Genomic DNA, 19369 nt, shown 5'->3' with positions numbered 1-19369 from the left:
GAGCTTCTCCATGTATTGGACAGCAGTGGCAATGGTTTCCTTCTCATCGTCATCCTGAAACTTCCTGAAGAGGCGATCCAAAAGGAAATTCCGGAGCCAGAAGGTCGACACGTGGCAAAACGATCTTGGCGATGCGCTGGGCGGTGGATAGGAGTCCCTCTCAGAGACGGCACTTGGACCATTCCGAGAACCCCTGAATTTGTCAGGCGGCAGCATGGAAGAAATTACATAGCTCGAGATCCCATCTTCCTCGATGGGGAGGGAAGGCATGCCAAGGGAGACCATGGCAGCATGGACAACCACTACAGCCTCCAATAGGTTCAGGGCAAATTTACTACGCTCTTTCTGGGCCTTGATGAGCTTCTTCATTGCAATGGGCACGTTGGACTTCTCATGAAATACCTGCTTCCTCAGTTCAATGATGCGCTCGTCCTTGTTGGTTTATGCATCGAGAGATTTCTGGAGGAGGCCGTTGCATTCTGCCATTTGTATTGTGCTTCTTTCAGTTATTGCTTTAGCACGGCCTCATGCTCCTAATGAAGCATCTGGAGATCCTCTTCGCATTTCAGATGTTGGCGTAGCAACTCCGTCTCACGCTTGGTGGCATTGCGGTTCATCGACTTCTCCCGATGAGCTGCTTCTACCAGGGAGAGCTTCTAGTCTGCTAGTTGGTTCTTGTAGGAGTGGATCACCTCTACTTGCTCCATGATTCGGCTCCTGGCGTTGTTCTGGAGCTGGAGATGCGAGTCAAACAGTTGTTGACGATAATCCTTGAGAACGGCTAACCCATGGGCATGGCTAGCTCAAAGGGAAGCGAGTTGCTGCTCCAGGAAGGCTACCGTGGTGGAGGAGTCCCCTACCTTCCTTTGATGACCTTGCAAGACCGCCAATCAGCTGTGCTGCAACCCATGCCTTGCGGTAAATGGAGGCGGCCTCTGCTTCACGGTGAGCCTTCTTGGCGGCTTCGAGCCTAGCATGCTCGAGTGCCAGTTGGTCGTCGCGGCACCTGAGGTGGCCACGCCCGTGGAGGATACTTTGGACAATGCAGTGTTCCCAAGCCTCCATGTTGTGAAGCTCTTGGGGGAAGGCTCTGTAGTCTTCAAGGAATGATAGCACATCAAAGCCCTCGACATCTGGGCCCACTACATCGAGGGATGGCCCGTCTCCCTGGGGCGCCTCCCCGGGAGGTGTGTTGGGGGCCACGGAGCAAAAAAGAAAGCAAGGGCATCGGATGGGTCAAATTCGCAGAAGACCCTACTGCAGGACCTCGGGGGCTTCCCCTAGGAGTCGTGCCCACATCTTAAGGGGCATCATCTCTCCTACGACAAGAATGATAACGACATAAGCTTCTAAGAGAGAACAAGGTGAAAGGCGTTGAACAAGGGGAATGGATGCATTTACCCGTGTGCGTTGTTGGTTGTTGGGAGGCTAGGCTTCATCCTCCCCCAGTGGGAAGGTCACAGGAGCCCCCTACACCGCCCTCGCAACCGCTTGGTCCCTTTGCCCTCTTCACGGCGGGGTCGGGTGAGCTAGATTCCCTGTGGGCTTGCTTGTTCCCGGGCGCCTCATCCTCGCTGCTCTAGAGGGTGAAATAAGCATAGTGCAAAACAATAGGTGTTGTTCAAAAGAAAACACAAATACAAATCTCGCTTAGAATCCAACGGGATGAACCAAGGAATGTTTTCATCCACGGAGAACATCTGGTCGAGCGGAGCACCGCTGGTCGAGGCCTTCACGGGCAGTGGCAGAGAGGATATCCTCAAGGAAGGGCAAAGGGGATAGGGCGACCTTGTTCTTGTCCTTGCTTGAGGGGTGAGGGCGTCGCGTCAGGGGCATATCATCTCCTACCTCCTCATCGGTGTCTGCTAGGTAGTGGCCCCCCGCTTTGGCACTGAAGAAGATGTTGGGTCGTAGGAGGCGTGCTTGGAATGGTGCTCTCGCTGGGCATACGAAGAAGCGTGCGTGGGGTGGCTGACCTGTTGATGCGGTCCATGTGAGGCCTTGGGGCTCGTTCCCGGATCCTAACTCCTGGGGACGATCCCTTTCTAGTTGTAGGGTGTCATGCGGTCAAGAGTCCTTCGTCAGAGGTCTTCGTGGTTGAAAAGCTCCCTCACCATTGACGGGGACATGTTGCATCCCGCCTTGCCTCCACACAGTAAGTTGACCTTGCGGTCGACGGCGTCGTCATCGGGGGATGGAACCCTTGTCGTTGTATAGACTCGTCGGATCCATCAGCCCTTTGTACGCCCTCATGGGTGGGAGCGGCGCTGCAGTGGAACTATGCAAAACTTGAGGAAGTGGGAGGTAACATGCCTCCCGGCAGGCCTTGACTCTTCAGCTCTTCTATGCGCTCGTACACGGAGGCGAATTCGGCATCGCTGGCCCTAGGCCTTGTGCATTCCACCTTCACCAGAGGGCCAGCGGGCTTAACCAATGATGAGTGAATTTTTAGCATAATTTTACGCCGTTATTTTGTGAAGATATCTCTGAGTAGAAATAGAATCTTATATTTTACCACGCTACTGCACCCTTTTATGCTTGTCAACACAGGATCCCGAAAATAATAATGAAATGATGAAATATCAATATAAACTATCATTTTATGATATTTTGACGTGATAAAAATCATTAAAGCACTCAGTTATGCACCTGGCTAAAGGAGGATACGAAGACAAGTTCCAGTATGTTTAGCGGTCATCGGTACGGGGGCGCATGTACCATCCGCTCGTACGCCGTGCCAGGAGCACCGCCTCGTAAAATACTTTCATCTCGCACAGACGTCACAGAGATCTGACATACACAGCTCCGAGAAACACAGAAACACTACCCCTGGAAAGATCTAGAGGAAGAACTTTGGAGAAGACATCATCTTGGCTGCTACATGGATCATCAGAGGGCAAGAATCATCTCCTTCATCATCAATCGTTGCATCTCCATAACCCATCACCAATCCCATTCTCCTTCAATCATAGTTGTAATATTGATTGGTATTGTGGATTTGTTCCTGAATTCATACCATTACTTTCATCCCATCCATAAGAGTATGATGATGTTCTTGATTGTTTCTATGTGCGAGTAGTTCCTTTTGTTCTTGGGGAGATGGAAAAACTCTAGCATGAATATGAGATGAATCTACGATGATCTATGGTTTTAAGTATTAATGTGTGTTAGTTCTCTTTCTTGATATTATATGTTGTGTACCATGTAATATTTGCCTTACGGTCTCGAGAGGGAACAACCCCTTAAAGTGTGGTAAAGTAAACGGAGAGAAGTGACATTACCATATCAGCACTTTAACACATAGAAGAGGGGGATAAAGAGGGACTCACTAAGCTCATATCGATAACCATGGGGTAAAACTCTTAATAGCAATAATCAATATGTGGTTTGCTGAAGACTAGTTGTTGTGGTTATTTAGAGATGCGATGACCGGTGGCTTTCGGGCGCATCTTGTTACAGAGCTTTCCCCACACACAATATGATTAATTTTCCAATAATTCTCGAGAAATGTTTGTCTTATTAAGTTTCAACAGATTTCTCACAGCGCTTTTTACTTATTGCTTTGTTTACTTTCTTGCAACCAAATACAATCATCCTTTAAAACACCTGAATCATGATATTAAAGAATGATTTATAAGTAGCCTTAACTAGTAGCTCTTCGTGGTTCGATACTCTTATTTCGAAACTAGCTACAATTCATATTTGTACTTGCAGTCATCAGCCAGCACCTCGAAGAACTCGGTGAAACGGGCGTAACACCACTTGTGGCACCACTCCTCCACTTTCTTCTTCTCCACTGTGATGAAATGTTGCGCCATATGATCTCGAAGGCAGAAGGTAACCCCGATGGTGACGAGCTCCGGGCTCTCCACAAGGGGATAGAACTAGTGGCAGAACAGTGCCACAGTTGGGTGGATCCCCACGTACACCTTGTAGAGGTGTTGGAATATCAACAGCACGAGGAGGCCGTTGGGGTGGAGGTTCGCCAGTTGCAGCTTGCACTCCAACAAGATGGCCTTCGCGGACGAAGACAGCGGCGGCACTAGGCCCGCCTGGATGAAGCAGGAGACACCCGCAAGAACCCCTCTTTAATATCGGCAGTTCCCGGTTTTGGAGCTTTGTGGCGCCTCTCTCGTTCGTAACAAAGGCCACTGCACTGGCGACGCGGGCGAAAGATGCTTTGTCCTCGCCGGGGGAGAAGAATGCCTGGGAAGATCGCCACTGGTCCCAATCCCGCTCGTGGGCGGTCAATTACCCCCCAGCCTTCTCCTTGTTGCGGTCGAAAGAAGACTTGGATGATGACATCACCGAGAGGGCGAGGAGTTCTTTGGATGTCTGGCTCAGATCTGATCAGAGAGGAAGATGGGAGCATAAGAAGAATGTGGGGAATGGATCCACGGAGATGGTTTTCGTAGGCTGGGGAGGGGAATTGCTAGGAAGTTCATCTCCTTGTCCATTAACTACAGCGTGGTGATGCCGTGATGGGACACATTTCCCGTTGCCACCCTTCGATCAAGGCGAGCCCAAGGGGTTGGACAGTTAAGTCAAAAATTCTCACCCTTGCCGCCTCTATATCATCATCCACTCGAGTAACGCGACGTATGCGCTCTTGCACCCGCGACGCTTGACACATAATTGAAGTTACTACTGTGTCGGGCCCATGCATTTTGTCTTGGGGCATAGCCCTACAACTCTCGCACGCCCGGGTATGGCGGGGTCTGGTGGTGCGTCCCAGCGAAGCCCAAAACAAAGGATATTGCCGACACCTTCCCGGGGGCTACTCCCAACGTAGTGGGAACCAAGATGCCCAGTGCACCGTTCGTGTGGGCCAAGATGGTGCCCCATAGAGAGAGAGGCTTGAAGGCATGCAAACTCGGTACCACTGTTGTGCCCGGGGAGGGGCGTTGTTGTGCCACCATGATCACCAAATATATGCCCATCATAAACTTCTTCATTAAAGAGCAGTGCTAGGAGGACATGTCCCGAAGACGTCATCTCCAAGGACTTGTGGGCAATCAGAGCACACTTCAACGACACGATGATGAGCGGAGAGGCCTCGCCAGCGGTAGGATGGCCTCCGGGGGAGGCGCGTACCCGGGATCCATGACACGCCTTCCCGCGGGAGCGCATACTGGAAACTTGGTGCCACACCCTTGGCGCCGTCTAAAAGGCCAATTACCACCCGACGGTTGCAGTGCACTCTACCGGACTGCGCACAGTGGCAAGTCGATGGGATGGATTAATGATGTCACATCAAGGACTACGACGTGTAGGACACATAGGAAGTTGGTTCATCTGTACCACCGCCCACCCTGTTGGATGCCATTTGCAGAACATGCACATACACTATGTGGTATCCCCTTTAGTATAAAAAAGGATGACGGGTTTTCTGTGTAAGGTTAGGCTTGGAGGAAGGAGAGGAAAAACTCTAAAGGAGGAGAAGAAATTGGGAGTCTCAGCTCCTCGTGTACCCTGTTTGAGTCTAAAGAGATAAGATATGCATGACGTAGGGGTTTCGCATCATGCGTCCTAAACTTGGGTAAAAATTGTGTATTTTTGTATCTTGCTTCATTTAGGTTTGAAACGACCAGTGCCCACTACCGAATAAAAAAGGGTGCAAACCCCAGTGTCCTCTGTCTTGCGGACGGGATAGTTGCATTGGTAAAAAAAATAATGTCATTCTCCTAAAACACTTGGAGGAAAGTTGGCTGGGAATATTTAGATAAAATGTATAAGAGCACAATCCCAGATTTACCTTGTCTAGATTTTGATTTCTTGTTGCAATGAAATGGTGGGGCACCCTTTTGTGCTGAAAAAACTTATAAGAGCGATCCCAAAGGAAAGCTTGCAGTCTCATGCACGAGCTACCGCCTGGGAACCCTAGTACCATCGTGCTTTCCCCCAAGTTTGGTTAATTTTCTTAGAACCCAATACATTTCTCCACGCGAAACATACAAGAAGTCGCTTTTAGCACGAATCAAATCATTGATTTTCATAGAGATCGATTCTTGGTGAACAAAAGAAACAATGCATATAACACAAACGATAGGTTTGTGTTAAGGTCCAACTGAAAAAAAAGGAATTGCACGCGGACATCAAACCGACGCCACGAATTCAGCGAGTGGCAACACACGAGCAAAAAGAAGCAAAAGCAAACACACGAGCCATACATGTAAAACACTAGGCACCAGCAGGGGTAATGGTTGCGTCATCGTCATAGTTCTCCTTGGAGATCTCCTCGAGCGACCTTCCCTTTGACTCTGGCACCAGCAGTGAGAAAAGCAATCCCAGGAAGTTGGTGCCAGCGAGCAGGAAGAGTGCGTTGCGCATGCCGATACCCGCGGAGTACCCTTTGTCGGGCTTCTTCTGATCCTGTGATGCATACAGGAACCCGAATGCACCGATGATCGCCCCGGCCTTACCGGCAGCGGCAGAGACACCGTGGCAAGTGGAGCGGAGCCTGGCCGGAAAGATCTCGGCGGGCACGATGAAGGTTGTGCTGTTGGGCCCGAAGTTGGCGAAGAAGAAGGTGAGGCCGTAGAGAACGACGAAGCCGGTGTGGTGCCCTGGCTTGACGAGGTAGTCGTAGGGCACGGCGATGGCGAGCATGAAGATGGTCATCATGGCAAAACCCATGAGCTGGATCCAGAACCTGCCAATGATGTCGATGAAGGCGACGGTGAACCAGTAGCCCGGTACGGTGCCGCAAAGAGCGATGAGCGCCTGGGCACGAGCGATGCGGTACAGCTCCTCGAGGGCGCTCATTGTCCTTGCCGGCGGGATCCATCCGACCTTGGTGAAGATGTCCTTCTGGAACAGGTTCTGGCTGTAGAAGGCGACGTCCAGCAGGAACCATGTGCTTGTGGTGGCTAGCAGGTGTAGTCCGTGGCGGCTCATGAACTGCCGCGAGAAGAGGCCCCAAGTGTCCCCGGAGGCCACTTGAAGCTGGACCTTCTCCTCCTCCTCGGTGATGTCCTTGTTGAGCACCCTGGACATGTCCGCGGTGGCTTGCTTCGTGTTGCGGGTGATGAGCGCCGTGTATCTCGCGGTCTCTGGCATCTTCATGCGCCAGTAGTAGGTCAGCGCGGCAGGGATGGTGCCGAACATGACAATGATGCGCCACACGTAGTCGGCCTCCGGCCAATGGATGACGCTGCGTCGACGTAGAAGGGTGGCGCTGGGAACGCGTTCCGGAACGCGGAGGAGACAACAATGGTGACGATGGTGCCGAACAGGATACCGAAGCCCTGCATGGCAAAGACGGCAGCGATGAAGGTGCCACGTGTTTTCTTGTTGGCGTACTCGGACATGATGGTCGCCGATAAGGGGTAGTCGCCGCCAACGCCGAAGCCGAGCCAGAAGCGAAAGAAACAGAGCGTTCCTATGACACCCTTGGCCTCGTGCCCGAACGAGAGCCCTGACGCGATGGAGCAGAGAACCATGAGGATGAGCGTGAAACCATAGACGCTCTTGCGGCCGAGCTTGTCACCGAGCCAGCCGAAGAAGAGCTGCCCCGCGAGCGTGCCACAGAGGGCCACGCCATTCACGGCGGCCGACACGTTTGCCGGGAGGTGACCCGGCTCGTTGCTGCCAGCTTCGGTGTAGTAGATGCGCCCCAGCAGCCTAGTGACGAGGGATATGCAGAAGAGGTCGTAGGCGTCGGTGAAGAAGCCCATGCCGGCGATCACCACGGCCGTGAAATGGTACCATTGCGTTTTCGCCTGGTCAAGTGCTTTCAACACGTTGAGCTGTTCACCCGCCATGGCCGATCGATCAACTAGTTATTGACCTCTCCACTAGCTATGAGCTCTCCGCTTCTACTTCGATCTTCTCTAGCTTTCTTGTTGTGTGTTTTCTTCCGTACCGCTGGTACCTATATATAGGCAGACAAGGGGAAGTTAGCAAAGTTAGATAAAGATTGGAATGGGCATAGGAACATGTATGCGTCGTGGACCTACGATATGGATATACCAATCCGGACATTGGCTAGTTGCAGGAATAAAATACCCTATGTACGGCAGGTACAGCCGTACATTGTCAAGATGCATCAAAGGTCAAATGCCTTCGTTTAGAGACACATCTTAGTTGGGGGATTGAGGAATGCCAAACTGAAGTTTATCAGTTTTGACTTTCATGCTTCAATATAGAAATATGAAAAGAAAAATATTGAAACCACGGCATATTTATGCTGGGAATATACCTCAACGGAACAAATTGTAAGGAATAAAGGGCTGCCAGAAAAGGTCGAGATTGTAATGTGAGTTTTATCTAAATGTTATCAATATAACTATCTTGTGACCTGTCTTAATAGGTGGGGTTACTAATGTTTTTCTCTCCTCCATACCTATTCGCGTGGTATGACAATAAGGCAAAGGCTCTATCGATTTCTTAAGACAGAAAAGAACAAGAAAAAGACGATTTCTCCAAGAAATTGGTATGGAAAATGCAAGTCATGCAAATATTGCCATACGAATTCGTGCAAATACAGCCATTGAAATTGTTCATGATCACCTCTAAACCCAGTTTCAGGTAGAATCGCAGGCAATAGCCATACGCTCATAACATTGGTCATTTGGAATGTAAAAACGACTACAAACATATGCAGATTTAGCAGCATGCAGGCAGGGCAGCAAATAGGCCGTACTCCGTACTATCCAAAGCATTAACTTGCATCCTCACTCTCCCTCCTTGATTGTTTACTCTCTCGATTTTATTGAAATATGCATGTATGTAGTACGGAGGGAGTATAATAAATTGCAACCTGTCTGGCCAAGCACAGCTCACGTATCTGTGGCATTAGATCAAAGCGGCTGTAGGCTGTACCTGTACGTACTAGCTTATTACAAACTTTCTCAAAGGATGAAAAATATGTGAAGATATCCGAATATGCGGGGGAACCTTGCCAACTTGTGACTAGTTTGCACTATATCATGGCATGGTATTGGCAATACCAAAAGGTCGTGCAGCATAACTAGGGTGGCAAGCGCGGCCCGCATCCGTCCCGTAAACACCAAATTACAGCTCCATACTAATTAACGCTGCAGCATACCAAAATGGAGGAACGGAGGGAGTACTATATTGAGGTATATATTTCCTCTGCATCACGCCTTGCGAGATGAAATATGACCATAGGTATTGATTTTCCATAGAGGTGGAAAGGTTCATCTTTCAATACTCAATTTTCATAGTACGACTTCCATTTTTAACGTAAATCTGCAGAAATAACAGGAGCAGCTCGCAAGCCTATGAGGGTTTCCACTCCTATCATCTCCCGGTGGAAGGTATAAGAGCAGTGGAGACACAATCATCAATCCCAAGAGAAGCTATCTGACTATTATCATCTACAACAGCTCTTATCAACAACGGCTTTACAATAAGTAAAGCATGACAGTACAACAATTGCAAACCCAATTAGTCTGGTAGATGGTACTACCTGACGGAGTCGAATGCATTTGTCAACTACTTTTAAAAACAACTAGACTTTCTGCCCTCTGGCATTGTTATTAAAGCCTCAAAATCATGATCTCATCTGGTTTAACTGATTGTAGATAATTTATGCTAATCAATTTTATTAATCATGCTCTGAACAAGCTTAGCACTGGGAAGGATACGACCTGAAATGTTTGATGACTTTCTAACAGAGTTTATGTAACTTCAACATGATTTATTGAATACAGTGATGATAGACCATCCAACAGTTTTTTTCCACAATACCTTAAATTTGAGCAAGTCTAGCTAATATTTGCTTTAGAATGTGACAACCACAGCTCAGCCATCATCAACACAGTTTTCTACTCATGAATTCAGAAAAACAGCATACAGCTTCCCCTGCTGGTGTTGTTGAGGGGTGAACAACGGCCGCCCATTCCTAAAAAGTGTGGTTCACTGACAGTTTGATGAGATAATCGTCTCAAGAAAGTTGCTCCAAAATGTTACGGTCCATTATTCTAAGGCACCATTGTTACTTATTAACTTCAGACGCAAGGTAATTTGATTCTCGAGAGCAACCGCTCATGATGATATACAGTATCACTGTCACGTTTGACAAATGTACAAGCAATAAGTTGGTATGTAAATTAAATGTCAGCCTTGCCGATTGTAAATGGGTTGACATTTCCTAATCAAATTGTCTTGATATTTACTGCTACCCACAAATAAAAATAAAACAGATCAAACTTGACGGTAGCAAATTTACAGGTGTGGACAAAATGGTGAACAATAAAAAGTACTAACTTGCCCGGTGGCCAAAGTGGAGATATCTAGGCACCATACGGTGTATGAATCCTATCTGGGAAGATGCAGGTAGGTGACTTTAAAAGATTATAACACCCGCGTGTCCACTTGTCCAGAACATTAGTAACCAGACAACATATTACTCCACTGCAAGGACCAGTCAAGATTTTACAGTACATAAGGACTAGGCGACTAATCGCAACGGGAGAACTTGGGGGACATTTAGATACAGCCTTTATTTGGTTGTACAGAACAAGATACATATGCTGATATACATATTCACCTTCCTAAGATAAGAAAGAATGTAAGTAGAACATAATGCCAACTCAACTAGGTACATACTGCACGGATCTAGAAAAACTCTGCTAGAGGACATAGGTTTTACAAGAGTTGACCGACGAACTGGAAGGAACGAGTTACTAAATATCAACCTGACGGTCTTTGATAGACATGCTTTGTTCTAGGATCAACGATTATGCCCTTTCCACCATTCACTTCGAGATCATGCCTGCGTGATTAAATACATCAGTACTGAACGTATCTTAGCTAGAAAACCTGTGAAAAAGCTATAAAATTTGCAAGATTTCCTTACTGAAAGACAAAATCTGGAATGGTTAGTTGTTCTCGTGGTACATATCTGAACAAATGCATCAATCTGTCAACATAGACAACTTTCTTCCAGACCTGATTCACACACAACGAGAAGTTGGAATTTCATGAAAACAAATCATGCCCAGTAATAAGGAGAAGAGTATTTGCAACCACACTTACATCTCCATCAACAAGAAGCTGCAACGCCAAAATAGCTGTTCTCAATCCCAGTGTTGGGTGGAGTACATATATAGCCTGTGGAAATCGATGACATCAGATGTTAATATTCTTCAAACATAAAATCAGATCAAATGAGGTACAAACCTGAAGATTTCGCTGATGCTTCCGCCCTAGCATTTGTTGTAACCGCTTCATGAATCCTAAGTCTGGTTGTCTGCAAATTCAATTACAAGAACTCAAGTTACACCCACTGCTTCTTAAATACTATTAAATACACTAAGGTTCAGAAAGAAATGCAATTTCCTCCCAGCCTACATATCAAACACTTACACTTGTAAGGATGCTGCCGAGTGGAAATAGACAATAGAGTACGGCTTTTGAATCAAAGGCTCAAACTCCTGGAAGCAAAGCATATCATAATCCCGTCAGGGATTATTGTCCAGATGTTCCAAAAAAAAAAAAGGAATGGGTACTATCAAGTACCAAAAGAGGCTGCAGCAAATATCATATATAAGTAGAAAGGAAATTGCAGATCTACTTCCATAGTACAAAGTAACTGCTAGACCCGGCCGATTGGGACCTGGCAACGCACGAGGCCAAAATCTGGGTCGTCTGTTGGTGCCGCGAGATTAGTAGCTAATATAGTGTCTGCTCAATACGCAATGGAATTTCATTTCCGCACAGCGCATACGCAGCTGTATAAGGCTGACTCGTACGATACTGAACGAGCAGTTAACAACATTTACTGCCACGGTGCAGGATAGTTACGCGTATTCTGTACGGTGTTAATGTGCATGCATGTTTCTGACCCGCTTTCTCCATCGGTCATTAATATTTTATCCTGACTAATTATAACTCTGACCTGTCAAGCTATGACCTACTGAAAATGGAAGAAGTCTGATTTGTTTTCTGCTAATTTACAGATTAAGTAAGGAACATTTTTTCATCAAGTAGGAAATGCACGATTTTTGTACAGGTATAACTTCAAAATTGCATACATAATCTGAAATCAAATGCCGTAAGCACCGGTGTCTTGAAAGTGCATTCACAAAATAGATCCATGGCTTTAGAAGATAGAAAAATACATTTTTTACTTGCCAGGTTAAGCTTCATTTGTAGTAAAACCCAAATCAAAAAGAACAGAAGAGAATCTAATTTTACAGAGAAATAAAGAAAATCAAGAACATGCACGAGACATGGAGATGACAAAATAATTGGTTCTAAAACCATTACTAGTCTATCAGAAAATGAACTAAAAACATTGTGGTAGAATCCAACAATTAGAGCATAATATTCACTAATCCTTAATTTGAATCTAGTCCATCTGATAAATAAATAAAAATAAGTACCAAATCAGAATGAGGTGATGGAATATGTGTACAAAACCAACACGCGGGACTAAATGAAACCAAATCAAAATAACATCTCAGTTCAAGAAAACATGACATATATTCCAGTCGTTTCTGAAATTCGGTCCATACCAAATAGGATTCATTGATTTCTCAGAGTTTATAAAGTGCCTGCTAAGCTGCTGCTAGCTAATCAGATGTAAGAAGTAAGCCACAAGCCCAGTAATCCAAATACGAGAACATTACACGCCAACATCATCAGAAAGAAAAGGTATTGGGGAGAAAAGCCGGACATATCCTAACTGAAAGGGAGAACAGACTAAACAACTCACAAGGTTGCAGACAATCTCCGCGGTCTTTGAGCCACACCACGGTGGCAATGAGCCAGGACTTGCTGCGGACGACACGAAACCGCTCCTGAGATGAGGATGAAGCGGTCTTCGGCAAGGCGCTCGTGCTCGGCGACCTCCCTGACGCAGCCAACGTCGGAAGCGCCGCCGGCGCCCACGAAGATGACGCCGAAGCGGAGATCAGTCTTGAGCACGCTGTGCATCATGATGCGGCAGCAGAACTCGAAGATCTGCAACGCGTCTGGGAAGAGCACAAGCGGGAGAGGGAACAGAGAGAGCTCCCTGAGCCCACCGCCTCGCATGACCTCGAATGTCGCTCTGGCGCCCGTCCAACTCGGCTCAGGGGGCAGAGGACGGGTCGCAGGCGTACGGATGCGGCCGGGGCGGCGGGCCCGGACCTAGATGGCGGCGACGGTGGTCGTCTGGCTCATCCGCTCGGCGCGGTTGGGAGCGGTGCGGCGGTCGATCTGGGGTTGCCCAGATTTGAAATGGCGCGCGGCGACGGTTTCGGGGTCTTGGTCTCCGGCGGCTGCGGCCATCGTGGGCGGGCCCTTCCAGGGATAGATGTGGAGCGGTTCGTGGTGGGAGTGGTTGGGGAACTGTCTTGGGGGGGGGGGGGGGGGGGGAGGACACGCGACGGGAGTTAATAGCGGATTTATTGTCGACTGCCTGTTGTCAGATACGGTGAAAATACAACTATATACGCGCCGAAAATAAAAATGTTGTCAGCTACGTGGTGTTTTTTGATTGGTCGGTTTTCATCCTCGCGCGGAGACGGGTTCCGTTCAGCATTTTCGCTAGACACATTGCCTTTACTTTTCTTGTTGTGGGCCTAATCATCAATGTTGTTAAATTGCATATATATCCATAAAATAGTGCATTATGTATTTAAATCCTTCAAGACAATTTGACACCGTAAGAACTTTTGCATTTTGAAGCAGCACTATTGTATATTAAACCTTGCAAGCTCATGAATCATGATATATCAGGGAAAGTTACTGCATATCATGTGCAGTTCAAGTGTTTCAATTCATTACCTTAACTACATATAGAACAAATCGTTCAAGATCTAAACATCGAAGAAGAAAGTGAGCGCCAACAACCACCATAACTGGACGCCCTTCACTATCGGCACCACCACGGTAACTGAAATTGACGAACAATATCAAAATATAGGCAAATGATACAGCGCCAACAGGAAAAATTGTCATGGATAGAAAGCAGCCTGAAGAAAGTCCAAAATAAATAGAAAATGACGAATTTACATACATTATTTTCATTTCAGCGATTTCTGAAAGATTGAGGGAATTTGCTTTAGCAAGGTATCTTGAATGAAGTGAATATTCTTCGGCAGCCGATAAGGCAGGACCACCAAGATCGCCTAAACCGAGCAACTTGGCACAATTAAATCATTTCTTTGCCTGGGCAGACTTTTCCCATTGCTCCTTGCGTCGGAGATCTGGATCTTTAATTATGGACATAAAGGTAGGATCCAAATATGAATCCATCTTCGAATTTCTGTATGGAACAAAACAGAATGAGACAAACTCCAACTAAGGAACAATCATCGTCAAGTAACATGTTGAGTGTCACCTTCTGCGTGTCAATCCAGAACCAGAAGCAAACACTTGTGTCAACTATGTGCATTGATTCTTACATGCTTGCTTATTGCACTCATCATATTACTTTGTGTTGACACATATCCATAAGATATGCATGTTGTAAGTTGAAGGCAATTGCTGAAACTTAAATCTTCCTTTGTGTTGCTTCAAAACCTTTTATTAAGAATCTATTGTTTTATGAGTTAACTCTTATGTAAGACTTTTTTATGCTTGTCTTGAAAGTACTATTCATGAAAAGTTTTTGCTATATGATTCAGTTGTTTAGTCATTATCTTTTTGTTATCAAACTATAGACCATTGCTTTGAGTCACTTCATTCATCTCATATGCTTTACAATAGTATTGATCAAGATTATGTTGGTAGCATGTCACTTCAGAAATTATTCTTTTTATCGTTTACCTACTCGAGGGCGAGTAGGAACTAAGCTTGGGTATGCTTGATACGTCTCCAACGTATCTATAATTTCTTATGTTCCATGCTAGTTTTATGACAATACCTACATGTTTTATTCACACTTTATAATGTTTTCATGCATTTTCTGGGACTAACCTATTAACAAGACGCCACAGTGGCAGTTCCTGTTTTCTGCTATTTTTGATTTCTGAAAAGTTGGTTTACAAATATTCTCGGAATTGGACGAAACAAAAGCCCACGGCCCTATTTTCCACGGAGTGTTCCAGAAAGCCGAAGAAGAGTCGAGGAAGGCCAGCAGGGGGCCCACCCCATAGGGCGGCGCGGCAGTGGGGCCCCCCGCGCCGTGACGTGGGGAGGGAGCCCCCTGGCTCCCCCGACGTTGCCCCTTCGCCTATTTATTCCTTCGTCTCCGAAAACCCTAGTACCGAGAGCCAAAATACCAGAACAGTTCCAGAGACGCCGCCGCCGTCAACCCTAACTCGGGGGGTTCAGAAGATCTCCTCCGGCACCCTGCCGGAGAGGGGAATCATCGTCGGAGGGCTCTACATCACCTTGCCCGCCTCCGGACTGATGCGTGAGTAGTTCATCCTTGGAGTACGGGTCCATAGCAGTAGCTAGATGGTTGTCTTCTCCTATTATGCCATCATGTTTAGATCTTGTGAGCTGCCTATCATGATCAAGATCATCTATTTGTAATGCTACATGTTGTATTTGTTAGGATCCGATGAATATGGAATACTATGTCAAGTTGATTATTGATCTATCATATATGTGTTGTTTATGATCTTGCATGCTCTCCAATACTAGTAGAGGCTCTGGCCAAGTTGATACTTGTAACTCCAAGAGGGAGTATTTATGCTAGATAGTGGGCTCATGTCTCCATTGAATCTGGGGGAGTGACAGCAACCCCTAAGGTTGTGGATGTGCTTTTGCCACTAGGGATAAAACATCAATGCTTTGTCTAAGGATATTTGTATTGTTTACATTACGCACAGTACTTAATGCAATTGTTTGTTGCTTGCAACTTAATACTAGAAGGGGTGCGGATGCTAGCCCGAAGGTGGACTTTTTAGGCATAGATGCATGCTGGATGGCGGTCTATGTTCTTTGTCGTAATGCCCTAAGTAAATCTCATAGTAGTCATCATGATATGTATGTGCATTGTTATGCCCTCTCTATTATTCAATTGCCCAACTGTTATTTGTTTACCCAACATGTTATTTATCTTATTGGAGAGACACCACTAGTGAACTGTGGACCCCGTTCCATTCTTTTACATCTGAAATATAACCTACTGCAATCATTGTTCTATTTTGTTTTCTGCAAGCAAACATCATTTTCCACACCATACGTATAATCCTTTGTTTTCAGCAAGCCGGTGAGATTGACAACCTCACTGTTAAGTTGGGGCAAAGTAGTTTGATTGTGTTGTGCAGGTTCCACCTTGGCACCGGAATCCCTGGTGTTGCGTCGCACTACACTCCTTCACCAATAACCTTCATGTGATCTTCATCTCCTACTGGTTTGATAACCTTGGTTTCTTACTGAGGGAAAACTCGCTGTTGTACTCATCATACCTTCCTCTTGGAGTTCCCAACGGACGTGTGCTTTACCGTCACAAGCAGTGAACCGGAGAAAACCTTGAGATCATATGGGATGATCCTTGTTACCATATGTACCTATGATCTAACCAAGCTCAAATGGAGGCATATGCCCACCGGGGGACCCCCGCTGGGATGTAGTCAAAGGGGTAGACCGCGCGGCCAACAGAAGTAGGGTTTCATCAGAAATCGAGCCTCGGAGGGTGTGAATGGCCCCAAAATTTGTGTGTGTCCACATGGTATGCACAAAATTGATTCTAGCTCCATTTCGGTGTGCCGATGGTGTCACCGTCGGCATAGACCCATAGCTATGCCAAATGGCAGGGTCTGTGCCGACGGTGACACCGTCGGCATAGCCGGCCCAGTGTTGCACCTTTTCCAGTTTGAAATGGACACGCTTTGCGCCGTTTCTAGCAAAAAAAGGACAAATTGTGCCGACGACAAGACCGTCGGCACAGCCTAATGTGCATCATCGGCGCCGTTACACCGTGGCGGACGAGAAATGGACTGTGCCGATGGTGGCACGGCCAATAGCCACCTTCTGAGCCATCGGTGCAAAGCTGTGCCGACGGTGACAGATTGTGCCGACGGTGGCCTTGGCTAGCCCGACCAAAGATGTGCCGACGGTCACCATCGGCACAGACGGTGTCGACGGTTGAATGTTCTGTGCCGACGGTGCGGGGCCATCGGCGCACGGCATCTCTCCCGTAGTTTTGCATTGCACCATATAGGATCACACTGCCATTCAAAGCTATCACCTTAGCTCCTATTCACCCCCCCCCCCATCGTATCCATCCACAACTAAACTAGGTACATACTACACAGATCTAGAAAAAACTCTGGTATAGAGGACATAGCTTTTACAGAGAGTTGACCGAGGAGCTGGGAGGAACAAGTTACTAAATAATCAACCTGGAGGTATTTGATAGACATGCTTTGTTCTAGGATGATTATGCCATTCACATCAAGATCATGACTGCGTGATTAACTTCATCGGTACTAAACATATCTTTGCTAGAAGATCTATGAAAAGCTAGAAAGTTTGCAAGATTTCCTTACTGAAAGACAAAATCTGGAATGGTTAGCAGTTCATGTTGTACATATCTGAACAAATGCACCAATCTATCAACATATCTGAACAAATATATACATGATGCAAAAGGACAACCTTCTCCGGGAAACAGGTTTTTCATTGCAGGAAATACTACGAGGATACATGGCGGTGCTAATCGCTTAAACTAAGAAACAAAAGAGAGTAAACATAAAGGCAGAAAAGCGTCACTTCTTGGGTGACACCAAGATCTTGAGCTTCTCCATGTATTGGACAGCAGTGGCAATGGTTTCCTTCTCATCGTCATCCTGAAACTTCCTGAAGAGGCGATCCAAAAGGAAATTCCGGAGCCAGAAGGTCGACACGTGGCAAAACGATCTTGGCGATGCGTTGGGCGGTGGATAGGAGTCCCTCTCAGAGACGGCACTTGGACCATTCCGAGAACCCCTGAATTTGTCAGGCGGCAGCATGGAAGAAATTACATAGCTCGAGATCTGATACGCGTACAGCACGCGTCCGTTGGGAACCCCAAGAGGAAGGTGTGATGCGTACAGCGGCAAGTTTTCCCTCAGTATGAAACCAAGGTTTATCGAACCAGTAGGAGCCAAGAAGCACGTTAAAGGTTGATGGCGATGAAATGTAGTGCGGCGCAACACCAGGGATTCCGGCGCCAACGTGGAACCTGCACAACACAACCAAAGTACTTTGCCCCAACGAAACAGTGAGGTTGTCAATCTCACTGGCTTGCTGTAACAAAGGATTAGATGTATAGTGTGGATGATGATTGTTTGCAGAGAACAGTAGAACAATTGCAGTAGATTGTATTTCAGATGTAAAGAATGGACCGGGGTCCACAGTTCACTAGAGGTGTCTCTCCCATAAGATAAATAGCATGTTGGGTGAACAAATTACAGTTGGGCAATTGACAAATAGAGAGGGCATGACCATGCACATACATGATATGATGAGTATTTTGAGATTTAATTGGGCATTACGACAAAGTACATAGACCGCTATCCAGCATGCATCTATGGCTAAAAAGTCCACCTTCAGGTTATCATCCGAACCCCTTCCAGTATTAAGTTGAAAACAACAGACAATTGCATTAAGTATGGTGCGTAATGTAATCAATAACTACATCCTCGGACATAGCATCAATGTTTTATCCCTAGTGGCAACAGTACATCCATAACCATAGAGGTTTCTGTCACTCCCCTGCATTCACGGAGACATGAACCCACTATCGAGCATAAATACTCCCTCTTGGAGTTACTAGCAAAAACTTGGCCAGAGCCTCTACTAATAACGGAGAGCATGCAAGATCATAAACAACACATAGATATAAATTGATAATCAACATAACATAGTATTCTCTATCCATCGGATCCCAACAAACACAACATATAGCATTACAGATAGATGATCTTGATCATGTTAGGCAGCTCACAAGATCCGACAATGAAGCATAATGAGGAGAAGACAACCATCTAGCTACTGCTATGGACCCATAGTCCAGGGGTAGACGACTCACTCATCACTCCGGAGGCGACCATGGCGGTGTAGAGTCCTCCGGGAGATGAATCCCCTCTCCGGCAGGGTGCCGGAGGCGATCTCCTGAATCCCCCGAGATGGGATTGGCGGCGGCGTCGTCTCTGGAAGGTTTTCCGTATCGTGGCTCTCGATCGGGGGTTTCGCGACGAAGGCTATTTGTAGGCGGAAGGGCAGGTCAAGGGGCGTCACGAGGGGCCCACACCATAGGTCGGCGCGGCCAGGGCTTGGGCCGCGCCGCCCTATGGCGTCGCCACCTCGTGGCCCCACTTCGTTGACTCTTCGGTCTTCTGGAAGCCTCGTGTGAAAATAGGCCCTTGGGCGTTGATTTTGTCCAATTCCGAGAATATTTCCTTACTAGGATTTCTGAAACCAAAAACAGCAGAAAACAGCAACTGGCTCTTCGGTATCTCGTCAATAGGTTAGTTCC

At 46.8% G+C, this 19369-nt stretch overlaps 1 protein-coding gene and 1 pseudogene across 2 annotated transcripts; both read right to left on the bottom strand.

Annotated features, from left to right (window-relative positions):
• Positions 1-6071: 6071 nt before the first annotated feature.
• Positions 6072-7818, bottom strand: LOC127349159 (inorganic phosphate transporter 1-2-like; annotated as a pseudogene). The gene has a single exon (XR_007880141.2). The product of XR_007880141.2 is annotated as an inorganic phosphate transporter 1-2-like (transcript).
• A 2610-nt stretch (positions 7819-10428) lies between these two features.
• LOC127296729 (uncharacterized) lies at positions 10429-14324 on the bottom strand. Its single transcript, XM_051326926.2, has 8 exons — positions 14297-14324; positions 13973-14221; positions 13741-13849; positions 11335-11402; positions 11149-11218; positions 11005-11079; positions 10826-10917; positions 10429-10741 (listed from the first exon to the last, which is right to left on the bottom strand). Exons 2-8 carry the CDS (start codon positions 13981-13983, stop codon positions 10660-10662), a joined length of 507 nt encoding a protein of 168 aa, XP_051182886.1. The 5' UTR covers positions 13984-14221; positions 14297-14324; the 3' UTR covers positions 10429-10659.
• Positions 14325-19369: the final 5045 nt, after the last annotated feature.

Source organism: Lolium perenne, chromosome 4 (assembly GCF_019359855.2).
Source record: "Lolium perenne isolate Kyuss_39 chromosome 4, Kyuss_2.0, whole genome shotgun sequence".
Taxonomy (NCBI): Eukaryota; Viridiplantae; Streptophyta; class Magnoliopsida; order Poales; family Poaceae; genus Lolium; species Lolium perenne.
Note: the sequence above shows the minus strand (reverse complement) of the source record. Positions and strands in the feature narration are given on the sequence as shown.